This window comes from Leuciscus leuciscus (assembly GCF_965113295.1).
Source record: "Leuciscus leuciscus genome assembly, chromosome: 7".
Taxonomy (NCBI): Eukaryota; Metazoa; Chordata; class Actinopteri; order Cypriniformes; family Leuciscidae; genus Leuciscus; species Leuciscus leuciscus.
The window spans coordinates 38841015-38853700 of NC_138731.1; the positions used below are offsets into that span (position 1 = coordinate 38841015).

Genomic DNA, 12686 nt, shown 5'->3' on the forward strand with positions numbered 1-12686 from the left:
AAATTCTGTCATCATTTGCTTATCTTTGAGTTGTTCCAAACCTGTACGAATTTATTTCTTCTGCTGAACACAAAACATGATATTTTGAAGAATATTGGTAACCAAAGAGTTGATGGACCCCATTGAAAGATACTATATAGGGTCCATCAACTGTTTGGTTACCCATATTCTTCAAAACATCTTCTTTCATGTTCAGCAGAAGAAAAAAAAATCATACAGGTTTGGAACAGCTTGAGTATGTGAGTTGTGATGCAACATTGATTTAAAAACAGCAGCAGCTTCGTCCATCTAATGAGTGAGGTAAAGTTAATCATTACAGGATGAGGACTTTGTTAAAGGGCATTAATTTAAGTTAATATCACCTTGTGCCAATTAAGGCGGTTTACATTGCTGGCAGCTTGCGAAGGGAGAACAGGTGTGTGTATTTGTACTGATTACTACCAGAGACAAACAGCAGAGAGTGGCTTGTCCTTGTCGGGTGAGTAGGCATTTCCTTTCATGCAGTTATCTGGCTAGTGTGTTTGCTCAGATCAACAGGGTATGAAAGCAAATGTCTGTAAATGAGAACAGGACGGAGGTGTTGGATGAAATCGTTCCCTCCCTTTCTGATGATGAGACGGCCAGGCCTACAGTGCTGGACACACACTCACACTCCAAGTGAATTTGGCTGCGAGTAAATGTGCCTCTTCCCACCTACCAGGTCACTCCCTCACACACACATCCATGATGCTTCCTGGCCTCTCTGGGAGTTTCCATATGTTGTGATGATTTCAACACAAAAGCCAGGCTCTGAGCCTTAGCTCAGTAAAGGTAACAGCGTCTGACGGACTGAGTTCCAAAAACCAGAGAGCTGCCTTACTATGCTGTAGCTAGTAGGGATAGCCATTTTAATCCTTTGTTTTCTTGAGTAATCAGATGAGTATATACTCATTATTATAATTTTTTTAAAATTATTATTATTATTTAAATTTATGTATGTTTTATTGTACTGCATTTACTTGGTAAATGGTATTTATTTAATTTTTTTGGGTGCTTGGCTCTTACTCAAATAAAATTAAAGACAGCACATGGCTAATAAAATCGCAAAACAAATACAATAATAATTTAATACAATTTAAATAGAATTTTTTATATATTTGAATACAATTTCTGAGACATTTTCTCTCACTCTGATCACCTTTTTTTCCAGTTCATAGCAGTGCATTATGGGTTTGTCTTCTCAGCAAAGTATTTATGTGATGATGCTTTATAATTTGGCCAAAAGATCTTACAGTATCTGTCCTTTTGAAACAGCCTTCTCATCAGGAGTGTGCATTTGATGCCTTAAAATACTGTCTACGTAGGCAGCTCGCTAGGTTTTGGAACAGAGCCGACTCACTCCCTGTCATAAACGGCAAGCTGTGGCTTTGCTGTGATATAGCAAAGTGAGTCCTACAGGGATACGTTCTGGTGCAAGTCTTGTGAGAAACCGTAATATAGGGAGTGTTTGGTCTACCGCCAATTAAAAGAAATATAATGAATGCGGTTAGTTAGTCTCAGTGAGTGTGATATTAAAATCTCATTATCTGAATGCTAAAATTACCATTTATTGCACAGATCTGGTAAAGCCCACTTGAGGCTTGCCGAAGTGTTGTCGTTCAACGATGTACGTACGTCAGACAATGCCTTTTTTTTGGGGGGGTGTTTGACATTGATCGTTTTGTTTTTTTTGTTGTTCGGTGGTGTCTGCAGTGCCGCTGCCGTGCGGTAACTCTATATTTCAAGCGTGCATCTGTCTCTCCCGCAAGGCTCAGAGCAACAGCCTGTGCCAACATCATCGGGAGTTCCATATATTGCCCATCTCCATTCCAGAACCTGGTGACGAATGGTGCTAGCGCCCAGATATTAGAGTAGGGGGGCGAATAGGAAGGAAGGGGGCTTTGAAAGAGCGAGAGAAAAAAAAAATTGTCCTTGGAAGTGCGAGCACTTCTGCAGAACAATTAACTTAATTAAGCAGACAGCATGAATATTCATAAGGCAGTTAATGTCTCCCTCATCCAGGCAGATGAATGTGATGCAATGACTCGCTAGTCAAGCATGTCTAAGAGTCTCGTGGAAACTGCACCAACATTTTGGTTCTTTGCCTGGAATATCAAAGAAATTAACAGTCCCCCTGAAACCCTTAAAAGCAGGCAAATTAATTAGAAGCCTGCAATTTATATGCCATACGTACCGATGAGTATATACTATGGTGCATAGAGAAAGCCTTTAATTGGGCAGGGCTCTCATTTCTCAATGTTTATCCTGCATCATGTAAATAAGGTATTTCAAAACACTCTTTGTAATTACTTTTATCTTCTGAAAAACTTGAATGTTTGTTCTACTTGTCTGTACTATGAATATTGACAGAAAGGAGCATAAAAAATGACAAATTAAAGCGTTAAAGAAACTAGTCTGTTTTCCAGCTAAGATAATTAGATGTCAATGTAGCTGCTATGCGAGGGCATTTCATGTATATTTTATTGGTAATTACTTGCAGTAAATCACTGTAGTTGGTGCAGTACATGGGTGTTTTTGCATAGCTGTAACAAAGAGAGTGATTCGACTCCATTTCCTCCGTCCCAAAGGATTGACCTGGGTCTGATGTCACACCAAATGACACATCCAAACCTGTGCAGGGAAGCGACAAAGGAGGGGGTCGTTTTTTCCCCTTCGCATTTGTGACAGGAAACTGTTTACAAATTCTCCCGTGGGATTCGGTACTAATGAAGAGAAACCATGACCCCGGTACGGTCAGTTTGCAGCGGGTGCGGAGTTGGAGGGCTTCCATTGCTCCTAACAACAGCACTCCATTTTGCTGCGCCTGAAATGACAAGTGAAGGTCAATCTCTTGGACGGAAAAGTAGGGGCCGCTATCGTACCAATCTATTCTGCTCTCCCCTCCTCTTCCCACCCCGGTTTGGCAGCTCTTTGGGGTTGGTTTGTGCCACAATCCCGCAAAAAAGAGAGGTAAATATCTGAGCTTAGTCAGTCCTGGACAATACGCAGGGCTCAGGGCCGCTGATCCAAGGCCAGTGGAGCCCGTTTCAAAGGCAAATCGAGGATGCTCCATTTCAGACACTCTTGAAGGCAATTAACTCAGTGTGCGAGTTGGCCATTCAGAGGCCTGACTGTGATTAAATCAATTTGATAATGATACACTCGCTTGCTGCTGTTATGAGCTGCCTGTTTGTTTTCGCTAGAGGAGTTTCAAAACACAATCAAACTAAATCATTCTGACAGCACAGAAACTAGAGACCGAAATTACTACAGGGTTTGATTTTCAATTGGCAGCACGCCTCTGATTGTTTCATTGCAGGAATGAAGCATAAAAAGTTGCATGGTTTACCCGCAAGACTATTGCTATACATTATCATATTTTACTACTAGTCACATTTTGACATGCCGTGATTATCGATTATATTTTATACGTTTTATTTCAGTTTCTTCTCTTACCTCATGGAATCAAAACGGTATTGTGGCGTATGTATGCTTTCAAAGTAATAATATAAAATGTGTAATTAAATAAATAAATAAATATATATATATATATATATATATATATATATATATATATATATATATATATCAGTAAGACCAGAAACTATAATAATAATAATGAATAGTGTTTTTTATTATTTATTTATTATTATTTCAATTACAGATTATATATTTTTATTATTATTATTATTATATATATTAATTAGATCAAAATATATCCAGCTTTTTCTGGATGATGTCATCACAAATATAACTCTTCAGCCCCTCCCTTCAAACCACCTGGCTCCATTCTAGTATGCAACACCCACTTTCCACAAATAATACATTTATTTCCATATATATATAGATATATAGATATAGCTTGGAAGCAATTTCACTTGCATAATCTGATGTACTTCTCTGTGAAACAAGATACACAACAAGAATAACCATTGGTAATATAATGTATTGTTTTGTGGAAAGTGGGTGTTGCATACTAGAATGGACCCAGGTGGTTTGAGGGGAGGGGTTAAAGAGTTATATTTGTAACATCGTCCGGAATAAGCCGGAATTATGTTGATATAAGTTAACAATAATGTGCACGGGATGAATTGTGCACAGTAAGACCGGAAACGTGTGTAATAGTAAATTGGGTCAAGTAAATTGGGTCAATTTTGAATTCATGTCGACTCAGCGAGGACTGAACGCTCATTCGCGTTCACTCTCCTGAGAGGAGCTGGACATTTTGGGCTGGACTGGGGACAGCTGCAGGAGAAAGAGATACACCACCCCTGATCCTCACCTGCTGGTATTATGCCGAGAGGAAGTGCTGCTTGGACAGGCGTGAAGATGGAATCTGTGTCCCTCCCAGCGTCCATCTGGGCTCGGAGAAGCAACCCGTGGGCCACCTCAGCCACAGAGCCATCTCCCCCAACACATACCACACTAGAGAGAAAGCAAACGGATGGGCGGTGAGTCATGTGACCCAAAGTCATGGCCAAGGGCTGGCTAACACACATGTAACGATTAGGCTGTTGTTCACTGGATAAATGTAAATCCATATGGAAGAGTATTTGATTAAATATACAGATTACACATGGCATAAAATGGCATAGTTATTCCTTAAATATGATTAAAAATTCCTACTAAGTCTTTATTAGAGGAATCCATTTCAATTAATGGAGATCATAATTCCCATTATGTCGTATTGAACAATAGATTAAACCATGGAAGTGTCGAGAGGGAGGCATGTATTCTAATTGGGAAATGTCCTCTTTTTTTTTTTTTCTTTTTTTTTTTGAATAGCGGAAAATCTGTCGGATCGCAGCAGCAAAATAAATCATTAAAAATGGCTGAGCCCACTAATCTGCTTTAAGCACATTACTAATAAATGAACACAGCCTAGTAAAGCTGATTACATTTAATTCAGAAATGCCCTTTAGCAATACTGTACAATCTCACAAATAGATTTGTTTAGCAGACACGGCCAGCACTAATAGGCAAGTAGTCATGCCACTCACAAAATGAGTTCTGTGACCTTGCAGTCGCAGGTGTTTGGGATAAATCTGCCTGCAATGTTTTGATCCGCCATATATGTTAAGCCTCGAAGGACGCTGAAAATCTACCAAATCAGGAGAGTAAATATTAAGCGTTACATCAAAGCTCACCTATTCACCTATGGGTTATTTTATGAAGGGGTGGGTGGGACTAACCATGTTTTAACATTTTATGCTTTTCACAGGTGTCAGAGACTGTGCCTTATCTTCATCTGTAGAGGTTAAATCTTCAACGGAGAGGCCTCACCAAACACACAGTGTGCCGAGACAATGCAGAGCTTTATGGGAATGACGGATGGGGTCGAGATGAACAAGCCCCATTCCACATTAACCAGGGTTCAGTGCTGAAGTTAACATGTTGCGTGTAGGGCAGTCAACTGATTAAAAATGCTATCCAGATTAATAACATGATATGCCGATTAATTAAATAAAAATGAATGGCATATCAATATTTAAAGGAAGCCCCCAAATGAAGATAATTCAAATACATTATTGCATAAAAAATTTAATAGAATTACAAAAATTGGCTTTATGGTATATATCCATATAATTGATTATCATGTTTACTCATGTCAACTTTTATCTGTTCAAGACAGACTTTACATTGAGTCTGACATTTCTTTTAATTAGTTGACTATGTACAGATGTGTATTTGGCGTTTAGTTTTGTCACGTGCTTACTATTGCTAGTTAAAGGGATACTCCACTTTAAAATGAAAATTCTGTCATCATATACTCATATATAATATGTTCATTTATTAGTAATGTGCTTAAAGCAGATTAGTGGGCTCAGCCATTTTTAATGATTTATTTTGCTGCTGCGATCCGACAGATTTTCCGCTATTCTTAAAAAAAAAAAGTATATGTTGTTTCAAACCTGTATGAATTTCTTTCTTCTGCTGAACAGAAAGGAAGATATTTAGAAGAATGTCAGTAACCAGACAGTTTCTGGTCCCATTGACTTCCATAGTAGGAACAAATATATACTATGGAAGTCAATGAGACCAGAAACTGTTTGGTTACTGACATTCTTCTAAATATCTTCCTTTCTGTTCAGCAGAAGAAAGAAATTCATACAGGTTTGAAACAACATGAGGGTGAGTATATGATCACAGAATTTTCATTTTAAAGTGAACTATTCCTTTAAAGTTACTTAATTGTTTAGACTTAGTGAAAGTGAAAAATTCGGTTACATGTACAAGTACTGAGTAATATTAAGCAACTACATATACTTACTATAGGGTTAGGGTAGGATTAAGATTTGGTTGAGGGTTAGTTGCATGTAATTATGCATAATTTACTGTTATGGTAAGTACATGTAACATATATAACAAGGACACTAACATAAAGTGTTACCAAAAATTCTTATGCAATTCTTTATGCTATGCACTTACAGGTCAGAGGACATGATTCATTAAAAGTGAAATAAATGCATTATTAAACCAATCTCCTTCATTGTATATACATTTTTTTTTTTTTTTTTCAATGAACTTAAATTAAGGCAACCATGTTACTTACTTTAAGTTAAACCAACAATATTGTTTTACAGTGTATATCAGATAAGCAAACCATGTTAGAGGAAAAGTAGCCTTTCCTATGTAAAAATTCCTGCAATCCAAGAATAGCTCTTCAACTCTGAAGGAAGGGAGAGTCTCTGTGAGCTGACGGTGAGAAAAAGTAACGCACTACTTCCAAAAATGTAATGTTCCCCAATGTGTCACGTCAGTCTCATTGTGTGGCACTTATCTCACTTCCCATCTATCAGGAGTCAATGTGGTGGCAGTAAAAATTCCACAAATAAGGTCTTTCCATTCAGAGTGCTGATAATTAACATAAATGTGTGAGGGGAATAATTGCATCCATCGCTGATGTGCCATCACTTTCACGTCTATTGTGTGTGGCACACCGCACAACTTCATGTGAGACGTAACTGAAATAGCACCGTTCCATTTAAACTGGGAAGCATCAGTTGCTGAAGTAATTAATGAGTGATGATCTATTAATGAAAAAACGTGTGATTAGTATTACCTTTGCCGAATTAATTCTTCAGAAGTTAATTAATCGAGTTCAGAGGAATGAGGACAGGGGACCGAGTTTAGAGTGCTATAACACGTTTCCTCGACAGGAAAAAAGAAAAAGAAGAATTATGCATGTCTCTTTTGTTTTGCTTTCGCTGAAGTGTTAAAGATGGTGCTTTTTTAACATTTTCTAATAAAACACCCTATGTTGTTCGGCATTGCTAGAATTATTGTCACCACATTATAAAATACATTTACAGTGAGTTTTTTAAAAAAAATTATAAGGTTTTGTTCATACAATGACTTTTGTACCATCTTTTTTTTTGGTCCATACATTAACAACTTTTTTTGTGTTCTACAGGAGAAAGAAAGTCATAATGGTTTAGAGCAACATGACAGTGAGTAAATGACAATTTTCATTTTTAATTGTGAAGACCAGTTTGCATGACTCTATTGTGTGATTGAAACATACCCCATGAGGCTGTAACAATAGTAAATTCCCTACTTGAAGATTATCCTGTTTAGCAAACAACAGAAAGAGTGATCTTTTTTTTTTTTCTCTGCCGGGTTAAGTAGCTTAGATATCCTCAGTGATTTGTCATGCCGACAGAAAATTTAATTTCAACAAAATCATCAGAGCATCATTTCTATAATCCTCGAAAAAGAATAAGCTTTGTGAAATTGGAATACACAGACAGACCATGACTGATGCCGAAATTCCACACAGATATTATCCTCAGCGTTAAGTCTTGAGTCTTACTGCTGCGCTGTACAAGAGCAAGACAGATCTATTATCTATAATGAAATCTATTACCATAAGTGCAAAGATATGATGTATGATGCCAAAGGGTCTTTCATACCAGTGTTGAGGAGTAACTAAAGCAATAATGCTACTAACTTAAAGCTGATGTAAGCAATTACACACTTCACCTTTAAATGCCTTTTAGTAGTATTATAGTGTATATTTGATAATATTACATTATAATATTGATGTCAACACTCTTTGATAACCTCATTGTTCTGTGATTAAATATAGCTTTTTTTAGAACAATTATATAATCTGATTTATCTAAATTATACACTATACCATTCAAAAGTTTAGGGTCAGTAATAAATTCATACTTTTATTCAATAAGGATGCATTAAATTAATCAAAAGTGACTGTAAAGATATTTATTATGTAAAAAATTGGAGTAATGATGCTGAAAATTCTGCTTTGTCATCACAGAAATAAATTACATTTTAAAATATATTCAATTTGAAAACAGTTATTTTAGGTTGTAACAATATTTCACAATATTGCACCTTTAGTAAGGATAAGAGACTTCTCTCAAAGACAGTTAAAATGTTGTACCAACCCCAAAATGTAAAATTAAAAAATACTATAAATATCCATGTGGTAATACTTATTTGTTTGACAAGGTGCATTCACACCATGTCGTAATTACCGCAACTATTCTGAGCTGTGATGAGCCTTCACGTGCTTGCAAAACTTGGAATTCCAACGTGTAAACTTGAAATTTTCTGAGAGCTACAACTTGTACTACATGGCCGATGTATCACCTGACCACTACAGATTTTGGGTGTGTTCTCACTTGTAGTTCAGTTCTCTTTGTTCTTTTGGGCCGCACCAAAAAATGAAAATTATACATTTAGTCCTGCTTCGCTTAGAATGCTCTGCAAAATGCGCTCACAGTATGTGCGTGTATATAATGGAACTGAGAACTCGTGAAGAGCTTATAAAATGTGTAAAGTAGTCAAAACAGCAGTGGGAATCCCTCCATCACACACAGAAACGAAGATCTGCTGCGAGGAGACATGGTTCTGATGCCTGTACCGAACTGTGATGGGCAACATCACGACGACTATGATGAGAAAAAACAGTTATGCTTGACCATTCTGTCCTTTTTAGAGTCGCATCTTGTGACATCAGGGCCTGTTTTTGGTTTGTTTACATGTCTTTGGTCCATGTTGCGTTCATATTTCAGTCGAACCGCACCAGAGTTCGTTTGAAAGAATCTTTTCAGGGGTCTCGGTCCGCTGGTTTGGTGCCCACCAGGGTTCAGATGGCAGCGTTCACACTTAATCAAATGAACCGCACTAACAGAGCAATCGCACCAGAGTTTATTTTAATCGAACCAAACCTGCCAAGTGTGAACAGGTGTGTTCAAGCGGCGCTGTGCAGACCGATCAGTGTATGACATCAAAGTAACGCAAGAGCCATTCCAGCTCTGTATTGCTCCATTGCTCCATGTTTTTTCGCTTACTCTCAATTATAAATAATGTAAAGCGGTCCTGCACTCATCTCTATCATCATAGAATATATTGTGATACTGCCCAGCCCTAGGCCTCACAGTAGACTTTCACACTTTGAAACCGTCCTATCAGACCCAGTGATCCCGAACCCTGTGGTTTTATGTCAATAAAGATTTTAAGTTCCACTACGACCTCTTACAGTGTCTGATCTCTTTATTTCTGGATTCACAAGAACCCGGCCACCAAGCCCTCTCACCACCTTCATACACCACAGATTAATCACCATTCAACATGAGTGTGTTCTTCGCTCGGTGCTTGCCCTTGTCCTTTTGTCACTGCCGTGAACCCGCACGCTGTGTTTTTAATCAAAGACCACTGTGCCAGACCCAGCACGTCCCCTCCCACCGAGCCCAGAGGATGCAGCGGAACAGTAGGGCGGCAGTAACGGATGAGCGCTAAGCCGGGGCCGGAGATATTTAAGAGGAGCTAATTGTGAGAAGTACTGGAGCACGTGGAGAGAGACCGTACGATGTGGTGTGAGCGATGCCCTCGCACCCGCGGTCGGCTGGATGGCGGTGCTTCATCACTGCTTCCAGAACAGGTAATTAAGGAGCCACCTGCCGAGCTGCACCAGAGAGACCTGCTCTACCGGAGAGCTCCGCACTGGGCCCCGCGGCACGCACCTCCAATCAAAGTATATCACTCATTTTGTAAAAGTCCACCTCTGCCTTTCTCTCTCTCTCTCCTCCCTCTGTCCCAAAGTCTACTTTATTTATTATGGCTAAATGTCATCTCGAGAGAGGCATGGGGATGTGAGGGAGAGGCAGGATTACTCTGTCATCTGGCTTTGAATTCCATGCCATCTTCACTCGTGTCATAAAGCGAGTTCTAGCGATAGTTGTCATCTTTGTTGTTCAATGACTTGCTTTCTTATTTAGGAGAATGTCAGGACTGCTCTATTCCATACAACGAATATTGTGAATATATTATTCATAGAAAATCTTGCTTAACAGCCATGGTTCACTTTCATTGTTTGTAAAAGAGCAGCATGAATGTTCTATTATAAATGACTCATTTTCTTTTCCGCACAATGACCAAAAGTCATAGGCTTCACAAGACACGAAGTTGATGAAAGAAGTTTAATTTTGGGGTATTTTTTAATTAGTGTAGATTACTTTAGCTTATCTTTTAGTTCAGCACATTTAGCATTTGTTCAGACAGTCAAGTGCTATTTTAGTCTCATTGATACTATAATATTATAGTTAATGTATATGTATATCATTTTCATAATATTATTTTTTGTTTGTTTTTGTCATTTTCAAAAGTGATTGTTTTTAATGTAGTTTAATTTATTTATTTATTTATTTCAATTTAAGTTATTAGTACATCAAGTAAATTAAAATGAAAATTTAAACTAAATGAAAATGAGCAATGTTTCCTTGGCAACATGCTGATTTTTTCTTCTTCTATTGGTTCAGTTCCGTTAATGTTTAATTTATTTCAAGTAAATACATAAATTAACTACAATAACCCTAAGACAGGCAGAAAATACCTTGCTTTACTGTAATATAATGAAATTGGCAGCAATTTTTAAAACATTAAAGCTCTCTCTCTCTCTCTCTCTCTCTCTCTCTCTCTCTCTCTCTCTATATATATATATATATATATATATATATATGTATATATATATATATAAAATTTAGTTTTTTTTTATATATATATATATATATATATATATATATCAAAATGAAAGATAAATAAAATATCATGTACACACACACACTGTCATTTTGCAATTAAAGGTGCAGTAAGTGATTTCTGAGAAACGCTGTTGATATTTGAAATCACCAAAACAAACACGCCCCTACCCAAAAGGATCACACCCCTATCTTGATAGATCCGCCCCCAAATTCACGAACACGCTATGCAACACAGGCACCTCCCCCCGAATGAGTGTATACGCCCCTTACTGCTGACTGGCTACAAGTGTGTTTTGGTGCTCGGTCCGATTCACTTTCAACAGCGTTTCTTTTAGAAATAGCTTACTGCACCTTTAATGAATTTGGAGTTTAGTCAATCCAGAAAGTTGTACTAACCCACAGCCAAAATGCTTCATAGACTGAATCTTTGAAGATTTTCATTTTTTTAAGTACAAACCATTAAGTATACATACCCATCATATTCTTCCAAGCTGCAGTCTTTCAGAATGGACAGAGCCTGGCCCTTTCGCTTAGTGACTGCGGAAAAGAAAGAGTTAATGTTTTTTTTTTTAAGGAAAGCACTCCAAACTGCCTTTAGTACCCTTTTCCAGGCATTGGCAAATGGCTTGAGCCGAACATATGGTACTGGCTGTAAAGCAGAATTTATACTTGCATGCTGTTTGCATTTTTAATCAAGATTATGAGTTGTGGTACAAAGAGGCAACCGCTCTTGTATTCAGCTTTCCCAAGCTGCGCAAAACAAGATTCTTCCCAGCATTTAATGTGTGGTTTGCTATTTACATTACAGTACTGTGATGTAACAAGGTAAACAAAAGGTAATGAGTCAGAAAAAAAAGAGGGTTAGATGTGGTCAGCAGAGTTTGTTGGATACAGGCTTGATTTGCCGATTCAGGTTTGGCGTAGTGTGGCAGAAACCCCTGTCCTGTGTGGCACGCAAAAATGCCACTGAATGTGGGGGAAGAGGGGTGGCACGCCGCAGATGGCATTGTGCACGCCCGTGCCCCACTTAGCATTTTCTGGGGCACCTCCGCCACAGAGCGGGTCCCAGCTGTGACCACCCATCAAAGGGCTCACCGTGGCTGATGTGACACTTGCAGATGGATGTTTATTTTTTTGTTGTTGTTGTTTGAGAATGTGTTTTATGATGCACACAGAGATGCAAGTGTGTCTGCTCATTATGACATGCCTGGCTATCCCTGGTACCAGCTCAACTACAGATGCACGTGGACAAAGGAACATGCACACAATTGTGGGGAAAGAAATTCATATGATCATCATTTTTTGTTGAAACATTATAATGTTTCTTTATGTGTTTGGGGTTGGTAGGATTTGTTCTATTTTTGAAAGAAATCTTATTTGATCAAAAATACAATAAAAACAATAATATTTTTAAATAATATTACAATTTAAAATAACTGCTTTCTATTTTAATGTATTTTAAAATGTAATTTATTCCTGTGATGCATAACATAATTTTCAGCATCATTCCTCCAGTCTTCAGTGTCACATGATCCTTCAGAAATCATTCTAATATGCTGATTTGCTGTTCAAGAAACATTTCCTATTATTATCAATGTTGTACACAGTTGTGCTGCTTAATATACTATACAGAAAAATATATGATACATTTTAATAGGA

At 37.7% G+C, this 12686-nt stretch overlaps 1 protein-coding gene and 1 long non-coding RNA gene across 2 annotated transcripts in view; one reads left to right on the plus strand and one right to left on the minus strand.

Annotated features, from left to right (window-relative positions):
• Positions 1-12686, plus strand: part of LOC309503861 — an 87809-nt gene that overhangs the window by 55966 nt on the left and 19157 nt on the right. The gene's annotated exons all lie outside the window — the stretch shown is intronic.
• The window catches only part of cerkl (CERK like autophagy regulator), a 59526-nt gene that overhangs the window by 17092 nt on the left and 29748 nt on the right, over positions 1-12686 (minus strand). The window contains exons 4-5 of the mRNA XM_082176684.1: positions 11501-11564; positions 4301-4443 (exon numbers count right to left, since the gene is read on the minus strand). Coding sequence (XP_082032810.1) covers positions 4301-4443; positions 11501-11564 — 207 coding nt within the window. The remainder of the gene's footprint in view (positions 1-4300; positions 4444-11500; positions 11565-12686) is intronic.